This window comes from Mangifera indica, chromosome 10 (genome assembly GCF_011075055.1).
Source record: "Mangifera indica cultivar Alphonso chromosome 10, CATAS_Mindica_2.1, whole genome shotgun sequence".
Lineage (NCBI taxonomy): Eukaryota > Viridiplantae > Streptophyta > Magnoliopsida > Sapindales > Anacardiaceae > Mangifera > Mangifera indica.
Genome location: NC_058146.1, coordinates 5,750,319 through 5,764,231, shown reverse-complemented (window position 1 = coordinate 5,764,231; position 13,913 = coordinate 5,750,319). Strand labels below are relative to the sequence as shown.

Below are 13,913 nucleotides of genomic sequence, written 5' to 3'. Positions count from 1 at the left end.
TGATGATGGGACAATCACTCCAAATAAAACCAGACTGGGCAGGTTTCCACGGAAAGAAAAAATTGTGGATGGCATGAAATCAATCCAAACCTGAATGGATATAGATGGGAGGATCATTTCATTTCACTCACTGCTACAGTTTTTTTTTTTTAAAATGGTGGAGATGGGTTTATTTGGCGGCGGCGGTGGCGCACAATCACAAATTCTGGTTGTGCGAAGTGGTCATCCCTCAAAATTCATGGAATTAAGGTGGGTAAGAAGAAGGGAAAGAAGCGGAAGCAATTTGAATTTAAAACCATCCAAATCAATGGTACCCATCTACATATCCACAAACCCATCACACATAAATCTTCAAGACCTGAAACAACTCTATGCAAGCTGCAACCATTCATGTCACAGATTTCCAAAGTTGGACGCAAAAGATTATAAAGTTGAAGAAGCAGTTGACATTGATAAGCTCAGCGTTGCTGTCTCTCACAGTTCCGTGCTTGTCTCCCTCTTTTCCAAAGATCTCTATCTTGAATCTTCCAACCAGGGATTGAGAAACTGGATGGAAAGAATGATGCCAGTCACTCCTTCCAATGGTCAGCTTGTGGGCTTTGGACGTGCCGTTTCCGATGCGGGATTGACTGCTTCTATACACGATGTCATGGTAAATCTGTTTAACAAATGCATTTTTTTCACTGCCTCCGATTCTGCATAATTAAAATTTCACTTGCAGGTTATCCCTTGGTTGCGAGGATTGGGAATTGGCAGGATGATTGTTAAACGAATTATAAGGTACAGTTTGTTTGTCACTTTTCATTCTATTTATGCAACCGTTTCTCTTGCCCTACAGTAGCGTTGATATATGGATTTGCTAGTATATATAGTGAATTCCATCTTCTGAACCTCACAGAGTGCTCACAAGTAGAGACATTTATGACATAGCAGCCCTTTGCTCACCGGAGGAGAGGTATTTATACTAATTTTTCCTTCAATGTTTAAACCTCTGTATTTTCCTCAACATTTCTGCTCCTCTTCATTTCAATTCCCCTCAAATGGTGGAATTTTTATTGATGAAAACTGAAAATATACCTAATCGGGGGATATAAGGAACCTCACCCCTTGTTATGAACATCGTATTACGAGGAAACAGAGGAAAAATTCAAAAAAAATGCTTGCATGATCTGAGAGTACAGGCTAAAAAAGCAATAAAGTTACATAAACTTGTAATGAGGAAGGTTTCAAGTTTGATGATGAATAGATCTTCTAATTTCAGGAGGAGCCATGACTGGATCATCTTATCTATGATTTACAGGAAAAAATTTTGGCTGCTAACCATGATTTATATGAACTTTGTCAGGTTATTTTTTGAAGCATGTGGATTTGGTGATGACATTTTGGGCTCTACTACCATGATGTATACGAAGACTGTAGCAACTCAAGATGGAGCTGACCACATGGTTAGACGTGTAGGTAGAAAGCTATTGTTAGTTCCCCCATTGAAAGAGCCCTGGCCATGTTTGAAGCCAATCAGTTCCAAAAGTTGATTCATACTGCAGTGTAAGCAAAGGATTGGAATACAAAGATAACATCTTTTATATAAAATTCATTAGAAATAGATGAGCATTGCTTCTCATTTTGAAATTCTGGAACTTTAGCTTAGTAGATGATACAGTATCAAAGTAAAAGAACTGCCAAAAGAGAAGAAGTGTATACATGAATGTTAGAGGCACAATTTTAAGTGTGTTTAATTATAAGTTCATTTACCATTATTTTACTCCAGAAGTTCAGTCCCTTATCTATACATTGAATTCAAGAAAATTTGTGTCTTTACTTTAAGCGTTTGTAAATAAAGCATTGATGACTCTCTGTCTTGGACAACTTGACTTATTGGCTTTGAGCACCACCCAGGTATAGATTCTGTAATTTTTTTTTACTGGGCAGACATTTAAGGGTTTTAGCCACATTGCTGTGCCACGTCCAGATTCTTTCTTATCTGTAATGCATTTTTCAGGAGAAAGTTGACAAAACATTGCCTCATATGATGTTCCTAGGAATAAGAATTTTCTCACAAAGTAGTCCTAGAGAGAATGCAAAATAGTTCTCCTTTCGCTGTCAACTTTATAAATAGGAGAAACCTGCAGGGGACAAATTCTCTCACCATCCTCATTGTCTTCACTACCTTGATATGGGGAAAATCTGGATTGAAATCTGCTTCATTTCTGCCTGGGGACTTGGGCGTTCTTCTTCTCAATGGAAACTTCAATGGCTAGCTGTTGGGTGGATTGATCCTAACAACAAATATTGATCTAAGATTGATGCTTCTGGGGATGCAAACCCTGTATGGAGAACAAAGTTTGCTACTCAAATTTGTAAGATATGGCTTTGCACGTTGAAGGCTACAGCAGAGAGCCCGTTTTTCTCAGAGAAAAGCTTCAAGGAACTGCTACTATTGCCTTGAAAGAATTTATGGCCAAGTATAGCAAGAATATTGAGGGATTTAGGCCGGGAACTGCAGAAGTCGGGAGCTTCAGTTGTGAAAAAGAAATTCCAGCAAACCTCCAGGATTTGTTGATATCTCAGAAGAACAGGAAAAGACAGTTGTATACCAAGGTATTTTTGCTATAATTCTATTAGAACCACTAATATACATACAGTATTCTGTGTCTGATCATGGGCTGAACTCTTTGGCAAATCCTTCCGTCTCTTTATTTTTAGCATGAGCATTTGATGGATACCTGGGCAGATAGCTGGCTGCAGAACCTTCTCTGGGCTACCTCTTCTGCACTCACCACCATCTCCAGCAAACCATTCACAACAGCAGCAAGGGCATGCAATGTAATAGAATAGGAAATGTAACACAATCAAAGTAGAGGACGAAAATATGTATTGTGTTGAATATTTCTTAGTGAAATTAACAAAATCAATTCTTCAATACAATGACTATGTTCAATTACAACTGCTAGCCAAATTACAATTCCAACAACAGATTAGTCACAAAAAGAAATTCACAAAACTCAGTTGAGTCCCCACTATACATGCTCAGCTTCCGGGAGAACCACTCTCTCCTCACATTTCTTCAGTTGTTGCACCTTCCCCTCTCCTGTAGCACTTGCTCCCTTTTTCAACTTTTTCCACAGCTATTTCTTTTTCTTTTTCCTTTGTTTTGCCACATCTCCCTATTTTCTGTGGCTGATTTTGCATTAGAGCGATGGTCTCCTGATCCTTTTTCCAAGAGCTAAAACTCCTCTTTTCCTACATGAAATGTATATATGAGTTCTAACAGCATTGTAAATGAAGTTGTTTAGAACAATTTGTTAAGGGCCACATTTTGTTCGCTGAGATGGAATTTTCACCACTGGAATATTGAATGCAACTCATCTTTTTAAAGCTGACGAAGTTGTGATCATCCTCACGGATCAAAGGAGCAATGTCAAGTTATCTACTGAAGGAGGTTCAGGACCAGCATACGCAACACAGCTGCCACTGAAGCCACCCCTACATTGACCAGAAAACCAACTGCAGACAAATTTCCCACATGCCCATTCAGTGTCATAACCTACAATTATTCGATAGTTCCATTTGGTGAAGAAACCTACCCTCCAGCTGCAGAAGCCTTGTTTTGTCCACCACGAAACTCCCCCACCACCACTGCCACCCTCAAATGTAGGTTACTTACCCACTTCATGGAAGTCGATATAATATTAGCATGTCAACTGATCCTCCTGATATTGTAATGATTATTCTGTCATTTCTTTAATTCTATGAGATGGATTGAGATTTAATTATATTCCTTAATGAACCAACAGCTCGGTTAAATATTTCATTTAATTGTTACCATAGATCATGTATGCAAGTCCTGGAGAGTTGGTTTTCTTGTTCAAGGCAACGTTTGGCAGTAATAACAGAATTTCAACAGTTAAAATTTATGCCATTGTGAGGTTATACAGACCTCAAATTATATTAGCAGAAAGAATAGTTTAGTGTATACAAAAATTAGCATAATGAAGACCTTAAACATATCTATTACAACCATACATCTGAAAAATATAACATGTATCACCTGTCTCCCTGGACTGGACTGGACAGTACTAAAAGTTTTCGTAACCATCATAACATCAATGGGGAATACAATCTCCACTAGATGCTGCAAATTTGAAGAGCACAACTCTTTCAACAGAGTGTTTATTCAGTCTCCAACCAATGAACTTAAAAAAAATAGTCATCGCTTAAGATTTCCACAAAGAGAGTTTCTTTCCTTCCCTCCTCCGAAAGCAAAATCCTTCTGATAGATACTTACCAAACTTCTATTAAGAATTATCTGCAAAACATCCTAATTTTAGGTTACTACTTGCTTGCTCACCTCTGAACTGCTAAAAGCTCTTTGCAGAAACCTCTCAACAACTGAAACAAACTCCTCTACTTTTTCTTCATGAGGCAAGTGGCCACAATTCTTAATCACTTCAAGGCTAGATCCTGGTATGGCTTGTGAAAGTCTCTCAGCATTCCAGGCAGGTACAATTCGGTCAGTATCACCGGTGACAATGAGAACTAGGTTTCATTCAGAAAATGACAAACATCACAACTACAAACCACTAAATTGAACTACTGATTATCTGTATCTACAGAAGAATAAAAGAATATTGGAATTTAAGAGATCAAATTGTCATCAGATGCAAGACTTAGGAAATGCATAATCATCCATGAAATTGTAATAAATACTTGGAAAATTGTAGCCTTAAAACAACCTAGATTTTGACTAAGTGGGTATGGCTAAGATACTGGTTGGGTATTGTTACCAGGACATGAGATTTCATTAAGTCTTTTTGCCAGTGGCTGCTTTGGTTCTGATTCACTATTTGTTAGCATTTCCGCTGTGAATTCCACGAGAGCCCTATCCCAATCTTTAGCCCTTAATGGCTGCAAAAGACCAAACTCCAGGTCAGTGCCGCAAATAACATTATAAGATGATTCCTTGTTTTATTCTTTTGTTTCTTATGAAAAAAATAAAAAAACTACAGTTATATTTTTCACCGTTAACTTTGGAAAATACGAGAAAGATAAAGCTAACAGGATAGATTACCTTTGTATAACCCTCAAGGGTGTGCTCTGTAACTTTTTTGGAATCATACCATGCAGTCCTTACAGCAGCTGTACCAAATTTATCAATTATCATTCTTACCTGAGAATCAAAGAGGGAAGTTTTGAAGATCAAGTCAAATATAGCGAAAGAAATTAAACGAAGTGCCAAAATGCGTCAACAGAATAATAAACAAAACTATGGTTGCTTTTTCTTTCAACAGAATAATCCGTGGCCCTCGACCTTCCCATCTAATAGTAAATGAGATCCTGGTTTAGTTCTAAAATGGCTTTTCTAGCAATGCATGTAATATACGTGGTAACCAAACAAAGCTGGATCAATCACATTCATCTCCAATTTTTCAATAAACACATTTCAGTTTAATTCTAATGTATGTGAATCCTGCAAATAATTGAAAATAATTGGGGTGCCAAATGACATTTCATTGGATAATTGCTCCCACAAATTCATCTGAGAGGTTCTACTTTGTTAAAGGTGTTTAGACTATTGAGGGGTAAAAAAAAAAAAGATAGTATTCCACCTTCAAAATGTTGATTTGGCAGGCTTAAAAAGTCAATTGAACAGGCACAGAGAAACTCAAATATATTGTCCCATGAGAATGTCAAGACAAGAATTTTATACCAGCATAACAGCAAAAGCAGAACGCAGAACAGTCGACAATAATTTTTTATACAGAAAACTGGCCATATCAACCATTCCCTTTGCCACTCGCAATACAGCTCGTATAATGTAATTGGTAAACATTGACAAAATCCCATAAAGCTTGACAAACGGCTTTACTAGATTAAAAGAATCTGATCCATCTTTCTTAATCTGGTCATTTCTTTCCAGGGGATTTCCTTCAACAAACTTCTGTAATATGCGTGGGGCCAATAAAGCAGGGGCAACAAGGATGAGAGCAGCAACTCGTTCAGGAGCTTCAAAATAAGAATTAAGTGCCACAAGGGAACCAGCTGAATGCCTGGCATGTCAATTGTTTCAAAGGTTCAGACAGATACCATCTTTTAAAATAGAAACAAGGATAAAAAAAATAATAATAATAAGAACTCCACCAGGATTGATTATTGGGAGAAGAAAGCCCAATTAGGATAAACTTAACTGAGCTAAAATTTGAAAGAAACAGGAAAAACTTTAGAAATTATCTCTCCCCTGCAATGAGTATTATTTTTTGTAATTAACAAATAGTTCTGATCAATACAATGAGTAGGATTTTTTGTATCAACGTAATCAATGTAGCATGTGTGCTAGCATCTATGCAGGAATTTGCGTCAGATAGGCTGTAGATTTTTCCTATGGAAAGATCAATTAACAGAAAAAAAGAATATAAGAAACATTCAAAAAACATACATACCCTACTATAATTGCCTTCTCAGCCGCCAAGAAATCAATGAAATACAAAGTAGCAAGCACAGAAAATGCCATGGAGAAGGGATTTAAAGGCTTTTTATCCTCAGTATCAGGAGTTGAATGCTGAAAAGAAAATACCCTTGAAGTCAACCCAAAGGCTGGTCTATCAAAGGCAAGCACTTTAGAGCCAGTCACATGAGCCAAAGGCTTCATAACTCGTCTCCACGAGAAAACTGAGGCTCCAAATCCATGCAACAAAATCATTGGGAAATCAATTTTCTTTGTTTGTTGAGGGAGTTGTGAAAGAATCTGGCTCCCATCCGTTTGTGATTCTGCATCATATACCTTGTGGTGTATATGGACTCCTTTGAACTCACAAAAACAACTATCTGGGTCAGCTAAAAGCGTCGGATCCAGCAATTCATCCTGATCAACGCCAGCTATTCTCTTCCTTTTCTGCTTCTCTTTCGCATCCAACAATTGCTCTGAAAAGAGTCAAAATGAACCGAGGTCTTCATAATCTAAAAGTAATAAACTCTCACTTGGGTCCCCCCACAAAATAAAACATGTTTGGGAGGAAAAAGTGCCCATAATCTACGCTTCACTACCTGGGTCCAAATACGCAGATGTAAGTTGTGTTTGCAATATATAATAAACACACAGGAAACAATACCAGAAGCAAGAAGGAGCTTCTATGGCATACTGCATTGAACCCAGAAAGCTGCAATTCAATTAGGATAACGGTAAATAATGGAGAAAGAGAAAGAAATTAAACCAGGATAAGTGGCACCACCGGCCGCTGAAGAAGAAGCTGCAGCAGCAAGAAGCATGGTCTTGGTGTTGGCATTTGATATCAAAAAGTGTTTGTGACTGAAATCTAAACCACCATATCTCTTAGATTCCCCGTTAAAATAGTGATACGGGTGATGATTCCTAAACCTTAAACTAACCGTATGAACAAGCCCACACCCACTCATCCTGTCGTTCTTTCATTTTTGGTCAAGCCAAAGTGGTTCACTTATAAGATCATGAATGGTGCAGAGTATACAGTGAATATGGCAATTAATTAAACAATAAAACTATAGGTACCCATTTTTGATACACAATTTATATAAATAGATAAAGTGTTATCATGTGATTGAATATTTCTTTATCATATGATGACACATGTTTTAAAATCATCTAATTACATGATGACACATCATTATGTACATGAATTATGTACTAAAAATGGGTACACATAACATTGCTCTTAATTAAAGGCCAAAAGACTAATTCTAGTCCAAGGTTTTGATTATATCTATATCCACCCACGAAGTATAAAATGCCAAAATACTCACCTTTTTTTTTTTTCGGTTAAAGGTCTCAATTAAAGTTAATGATAAAACAGTTATTTATCTACAAACATTTTTTAAAAAAAATTTATTACATTTATTCTCTTAGTTTAAAAATCTAATAATTTTTTCAGTGTTTATTTCTCTCATAGGGTTTGTATTTTTTTAAGTGTCTTATTCAGCGATCGGAGCCAGTCTTCCCACCCTTCTTCCATTGGCGGCTGAAGAAGAAGGAATGATGATAGATCTTGTCTTTGTCTGACACGCGATGAATCGAAGAAGGAAGATAGGTCGTGTTGGCTTCATTGTGCTCGAACAATGATGAGAGGCACTTAAACGACATTGGGGAGACACTTCATTAGGTGATGGGATGACACTTGATTCATCGCATGATGGGATGACGACAGGTCGCCGACAAGATCTGTGGATCTATTGCCCTTCCTTCTTCAGTTGTCGATGTAAGATGGGTGGGAAGGCTAACTCCTATCGCTGAAGAAGATATTGGAAAAAAAATGTAAACCCTAAGAGAAAATAGACATTTTTTAAACTTTTGATAGAGAAAAATTATTAGATTTATAAATTAAGGAGGTAAAATGTGACTAAATTTTAATTTTTAAATATTTTTAATTAAATAATATTTTTACTTTTAATTCTAACTAAAAATTTTAATAAAACCATAAATATTTGAGTTTTTGAAATTTTAGAGACGAGAGTTAACTTGGTGAGAACAAACCTTTTGGTGTTAGTTAAATTACTTAATTTGAGACCGTCGACTAAATTTTAACCAACATTAAACGTACTGTATTATGTGGATAATATCCACAACACCATTTAGCCCCTTCATTTTTTATTTCTTCCATTTCCATAAAGAATTACATTTTCACTTAAGAATCATGAAATTTGGCAACAATTTCATACAAATCCAAACAATTTTGTTTATTTGTTTCTTGTTTTGATTAAAGATTGTTATGAATTTAAGTTTGAATTTGCGCAAAATGTCAAGAAATTGTGAGTATATGTTGGCACAAGGCATATTTGCACATAATGTATATTTGCGTGTAGTAGACTTTTTTGTCATTTTGTTGTAGAAATTGGGGTTTTTAGTAATTACATAATAGGTTGTTTGGTATTTTACAAGTAGGGATTTTCTTAGAGAGAGAGAGGGAGAGAGAGGTTACTACGATGGTTAGGTTTATATGATATTTAATATATGAAGCATCATAAGTTATTATTCATTATAATTCCACGTTTTTTTTAGTTAATAAATTTAAGGGACTCTTATAAATGTAATAAACAAATTTTTTGTGGGTAATTAATTAAAATAGCTTTTTTGAGAGGGTTTATGAATATTAGCTAACACTCTAGGGATTATAATGATATAATCAAAAAACAAAATAATATTAGTTTTTCTCTCATTTATAATAAAATCGATCGTATCATGTCTTTTTCATTTATAATTTCATTTAAATTCATAAAAAAATCAACAAAAAACATCTTAATTCAAGTAAATAAGCACTTCATTATAATTTTTTTTTTATATATATTTCAAGTATTGAGTTCAAAATTTGAATATATTTGGTTCATCATTATTGTAAATTTGAGTTAAAAGTATAATACCTTGTTTAATTTATTGAGAATTTGCTAAAAATTCGTTTGAAAATTGAAGAATTAATAGGTATGAACGATCACACCTACCCTATATTTTTTGTTCCTACCCCACCATCGGTTTAACTAGCACTCTACTACAACACAACAACTTGCCTCAACAAAGTAAACGCATCCATGTAGCAAGGATGTCCCAACTCATACCAATATTAAGACCGAGTCATATCATCAATAGGTATGTCTCATTTATTTACTCGTTAGGTCTTTAAATTTATCTAGATCAATTGTGTAATTTTTTAAAGAGTCGTCAATACAAATGTTTTATCCGTTATGATAATTTTTTCTTGAAACTAAATGTTCGTTCATGAAGTTGATTGAGACATATACTCGTATTAAATATTTAGATGTAGTTAGTTCCATGAGTTCAAACTTAACATATATACACAAGTTCCAAATATTTAAACTAACAATTATATATTACCTTATCCAAGACACTCAATGGCCTAAATAATTTTCCTTTCATCGTCCCATTGATGGTAATGAGAAGAACATGAGGTCAACTGAAGCTAGTTCCATGTGTGTGAAAATTATGGACGACCATTAGAAGGTATGCAACAAAAATTATATCAACAACTGTTTAATTTATATAGACACCAGAATGGATGACTGTTGATGGTGGCACAATAGCCTGAAATAACTATTCACATCTTGAGTGGGGGAAGCCACAATGAGGAAGGAGTTTTAATAAGTGGAGGGGCACTTACTGTATTGTCAGCCACATGTAATGGAACATCGTCGTATGTTGCATCCTTTGTAATGATGGATTGGTCAAACTAACATTTGGTGTAATGGTTGATGATTTTTAAAACTACTAAGGGGCATGTTGTAATTTCAAAATTTAAAAAAATACTTTCAACTTTAAAAATTTTTTAAAATCACTAAACGGTCTTCAATACCCCTAACATTTTTTAAAATTATGTTTACCTAAAAATATATGATATTACCTTATTGATACTCTTTCTATATTTGTGTTAGTATTTTTAATTAGAATTAATATAAAGTTGGGATAAAAAATTTCGGGAGTGAAGTGTTATTTGACTTTAGGATTTTCTTTAAAAAAAAAAAAAAAACTATAAACATTATCACGCTTTGTGACAAATTTAATATACAGGTAGAAAAATAGTTTTTTCAAACTAAGAGGATGATACATTTATTTCATCAAACCTTCGGTGGAATATGGTTATTTTTGGCTATTAACGTGAATACCGCTGGTTAAAGAAGGGCGACGTTTTACTTGCTCCTTGTTACAAAAGATAATAATAGATATTTGTAATCGATAACTTGCAAAGTGATTGCATTGGTTTCAACGAAAGCAGAAATGGAGGCTCTATTGTGTAGGAAATTGGGTGATCCAACATTGGATAATTCATCGATCGAGGTGAGTAAAAGTGTGCCAATTCCAGAATTGAAGTCTCCAACAGATGTTAGAATCAAAGTGAAAGCCTGCAGCTTGAATTACGCAAATTACCTCCAAATTTTGGGTAAATATCAGGAGAAATATCCCTTGCCTTTCATCCCTGGATCTGATTATTCTGGGATTGTGGAAGCAGTGGGTTCCAATGTTTCCAATTTCAAAGTGGGAGATCCTGTTTGTTCCGTTGCAAATGTTGGTTCTTTTGCCCAGTACATCGTTGCTGATCAGTCTGAATTGTTAGTATCACCCTCTTGTTTTTTTTTAACTTCAAAATCACCTGGATTTTATGTATTTGATACCTATTAAATGTTTCATTCAAGGTTTCTAGTGCCCAAGGACTGTGACTTGCTGGCTGCTGGAGCTCTACCTGTTGCTTTTGGAACTTCACATGTAGCCCTCGTTCATAGGGCTCAGCTGACCTCTAAACAGGTATCCTATTACCTTTTTTTTTTTGCTTTGCTTTTTAATTGTATATGAGAATTCTTGAAAGAGTTGATAGGAGTTAGCAATAATTTCTTCTTAAGTGAATTCATTGGACGAACTCTTTTCGGTCATAGGTTAAGTATGAATTTAAAAATATTATTGGAGAGAGATAGTGTATAATTAAGTTTATTTTCGACTTGGATGGATATGTAGGTCTTGCTAGTTCTTGGTGCCGCTGGAGGTGTTGGCTTTTCTGCTGTACAAATTGGCAAGGTTCTTGGGGCCACTGTTATTGCCGTTGCTAGGTACTCTTTCTCATTCAGCGTCCTGTAAATATTTGATTGAAATCATTTTTTGGGAAGAGCGATAGTGTCATCCTAAACTAATACTTATAAAACACTGTATTGCATTTTGGATGTCAGGGGAGCTGAAAAGAACAAATTTTTGAAGTCACTGGGCGCTGATTATGTTGTAGACTTGATCTATGAGAATGTCATTGAAAGTGTCAAAAAGTTCCTCAAGTCAAGGAATCTGAAAGGGGTTGATGTTCTTTATGATCCTGTTGGAGGGAAGCTTACTAAAGATTGCATGAAGCTTTTGAATTGGGGCGCTCAAATCTTGATAATTGGCTTTGCAAGTGGGGACATCCCTGTCATCCCTGCTAATATTGCTCTTGTGAAGGTACTTATTCCTATGTATTTCTTTCAAATTTCAGAATCAATGAAATGCTCTTTTTTCTGTTGCATTCTTTGTAATCTGAAATTTACTCACTGTTTCTTAATTGTTGCTCTTATCATTATACCAGAAATTACCTGAATGTCGTATGACTGGTAACTGATCTGCCTGACTAGTGTATTAATTAGCTATCAACTAAAGAAAATGTTATTTTTACTTTAATCCTCATGTTCACAATTCTCACTCTCTGCATTGATTGATAACAGTATATTAAAGCAAATTTGTGCATTTTCCTTCAGTGATGGGCATTTGCCAATGGAAGCACACCAAATTTAAGATCAAAACAGGAAGCAGTGAATAATTTGACTAACTATAAAATCTTAAGGAGATATGAGTTATACTACACAAAGTTCTGTTTTTAGAAATGTTGGTGACTTGATGCTTGAGAGACAGTGCTTAAAGGGCTCAGCGTCTGATTCTAGTTGGGACATAACATTCTGAATGTGATTGCATAATCATGAGCCCCAAACATGAAATGTGAAAGGAAAATTTCATAATTATCTAATGCACAACATGTATCACTATACTTGTAGCAATTTGCATTTTGGAGCACTAAAATCAAAACCCAGTTGCCACGGTAAAGCATTGAAGGAGCTGGATGGTTGCCATGAAGCAGTTTAAACTGGCCATTTACGTGTATGCTCCTTGAATGGACAAGGAACTCATTTGAAACTATGTAAATTATCAATAAATAAGAGAAAAAAAATTACATTTATGAAGAATTCAAAGAATTTTAGTTTTCAAAATATTGTGTAAACATACTAAAGCAGACCAAAATGGCTGATAGTTTCCTATAACACAAGCACGACATTCTGTTTTCACCTTTGGCAGGTTGATCTTAATTTGGTATAGCCTTCGTTATGTGGTTTACTAGTTACAGCTGCATGCTTAAGACTTACATTATTTAGAAATGTTTGATCTTATACAGAACTGGACAATACATGGTCTTTACTGGGGTAGCTACAGAATACATCAACCTGGTGTTCTTGAAGACAGTCTTAAGGAGTTACTGTCATGGATGTCTAGGGACTTGATAACTGTCCACATTTCTCGTGCTTACAGCCTTTCAGAGGTCAGGATCCTTTAATACTCTCTTCATTGTTTCTGTGCAGGGCATTGCGAGATTATTTAGTCTTCAAACCCTTAAGACCATCATGGAGTAGATGTAAACTCTTAATAAGATTATTAGGACTTTTGCAGGGTGCATCTACTCCTACCAGATCCTGTTAACCCAAACTTGGGTTAGTGAGGTTGCCATGACTTGGTCTATTTCTAAGTGAATCATTAATTTTTTTTAAAAGGGGGGAAAAGAAATAGCACTTTTTTGACCTTCTGCTCTATTCATCAATCCAGATAAAGCTTTTTGTAAGGCTTTGCATAGATAGTATGTTGCAGGTTTCTAGTTTTCGGTAATTCCTGAATTCTCTCATAGCTGGTATAGATAAATTAAGAATGTGACTGTTGTAAATAATTGTTCCTATGTGTCTTATGTATAATAGATTTCACTTAATTACTTGTACTTAACAGGCCAGGCTTGCGTTTTCTGCCATTAAAGATAGGAAAGCAGTCGGGAAAGTGATGTTTACATTGGATGACTTGAATGGTGTAAGGTCTAAGCTTTAAGATGATCAGAACACAGCTGGAGTGCTATGGAGAATGTTTCATTTGCTTGTGTAAATTGTTCGAATCCCGTCAGCTATACCAGATACAGTGCATTGCGGTTATTATTCATAAATAGTTTGAAGCATAATGATGCAAGTCGCTGGTAAACAAGGGTATTATAAATAAATTTATCCGATGCAGTTGATGTTAAATAATGGAAACCAAGAATTATAATGAGCCATGGCCTATGGTGTCTTGTTTGATATAAAAAGTGACCTATGATATGAAACCATATACTTTGTTGTTG

The 13,913-nt window shown here is 35.4% G+C and overlaps 3 protein-coding genes across 7 annotated transcripts; 2 read left to right on the top strand and 1 right to left on the bottom strand.

The window, feature by feature from the left end:
* Positions 1–2: 2 nt before the first annotated feature.
* LOC123228212 lies at positions 3–2,920 on the top strand. Of its 4 annotated transcripts, XR_006504646.1 has the most exons (6): positions 8–652; positions 722–780; positions 899–955; positions 1,346–1,545; positions 2,000–2,598; positions 2,704–2,920. XR_006504646.1 is itself a non-coding variant. In XM_044653522.1 (4 exons), exons 1-4 carry the CDS (start codon positions 95–97, stop codon positions 1,530–1,532), a joined length of 861 nt encoding a protein of 286 aa, XP_044509457.1. In that variant the 5' UTR covers positions 9–94; the 3' UTR covers positions 1,533–2,920. The 4 variants fall into 4 exon arrangements, 1 of the variants encoding a protein (XP_044509457.1); XR_006504645.1 differs by having other exon boundaries at positions 9–652; positions 1,346–2,598; XR_006504647.1 differs by lacking the exon at positions 899–955 and having other exon boundaries at positions 3–652; positions 1,346–2,598.
* A 990-nt stretch (positions 2,921–3,910) lies between these two features.
* On the bottom strand, positions 3,911–7,435 carry LOC123228211 (uncharacterized protein Mb2734). Of its 2 annotated transcripts, XM_044653520.1 has the most exons (7): positions 7,209–7,435; positions 6,438–6,918; positions 5,708–6,047; positions 5,069–5,167; positions 4,785–4,905; positions 4,409–4,536; positions 3,911–4,306 (listed from the first exon to the last, which is right to left on the bottom strand). In XM_044653520.1, exons 1-7 carry the CDS (start codon positions 7,408–7,410, stop codon positions 4,208–4,210), a joined length of 1,470 nt encoding a protein of 489 aa, XP_044509455.1. In that variant the 5' UTR covers positions 7,411–7,435; the 3' UTR covers positions 3,911–4,207. The 2 variants fall into 2 exon arrangements, with proteins under 2 accessions (XP_044509455.1, XP_044509456.1); XM_044653521.1 differs by having other exon boundaries at positions 3,911–4,536; positions 7,209–7,434.
* Positions 7,436–10,675: 3,240 nt separating this feature from the next.
* LOC123228018 (quinone oxidoreductase-like protein 2 homolog) lies at positions 10,676–13,843 on the top strand. The gene is made up of 6 exons (XM_044653204.1): positions 10,676–11,082; positions 11,167–11,275; positions 11,483–11,574; positions 11,692–11,950; positions 12,933–13,076; positions 13,532–13,843. Exons 1-6 carry the CDS (start codon positions 10,751–10,753, stop codon positions 13,625–13,627), a joined length of 1,032 nt encoding a protein of 343 aa, XP_044509139.1. The 5' UTR covers positions 10,676–10,750; the 3' UTR covers positions 13,628–13,843.
* The last annotated feature ends 70 nt before the right edge of the window (positions 13,844–13,913 follow it).

What these genes read in the sequence shown, in the direction of transcription:
- LOC123228212 (XM_044653522.1), top strand. Translation starts at nt 95, where the DNA reads ATGGATATAGATGGGAGGATCATTTCATTTCACTCACTGCTACAGTTT. An exon ending in ATTGTTAAACGAATTATAAG is followed by an intron (nt 781 to 898) that starts GTACAGTTTGTT and finishes TGAACCTCACAG; the next exon opens with AGTGCTCACAAGTAGAGACA. An exon ending in CTTTGCTCACCGGAGGAGAG is followed by an intron (nt 956 to 1,345) that starts GTATTTATACTA and finishes GAACTTTGTCAG; the next exon opens with GTTATTTTTTGAAGCATGTG.
- LOC123228211 (XM_044653520.1), bottom strand. Translation starts at nt 7,410, where the DNA reads ATGAGTGGGTGTGGGCTTGTTCATACGGTTAGTTTAAGGTTTAGGAAT. An exon ending in GAGAAGGCAATTATAGTAGG is followed by an intron (nt 6,048 to 6,437) that starts GTATGTATGTTT and finishes TTGACATGCCAG; the next exon opens with GCATTCAGCTGGTTCCCTTG. An exon ending in ACTTGCCTCATGAAGAAAAA is followed by an intron (nt 4,307 to 4,408) that starts GTAGAGGAGTTT and finishes GATGTTTTGCAG; the next exon opens with ATAATTCTTAATAGAAGTTT.
- LOC123228018 (XM_044653204.1), top strand. Translation starts at nt 10,751, where the DNA reads ATGGAGGCTCTATTGTGTAGGAAATTGGGTGATCCAACATTGGATAAT. An exon ending in GTTGCTGATCAGTCTGAATT is followed by an intron (nt 11,083 to 11,166) that starts GTTAGTATCACC and finishes GTTTCATTCAAG; the next exon opens with GTTTCTAGTGCCCAAGGACT. An exon ending in CTAATATTGCTCTTGTGAAG is followed by an intron (nt 11,951 to 12,932) that starts GTACTTATTCCT and finishes GATCTTATACAG; the next exon opens with AACTGGACAATACATGGTCT.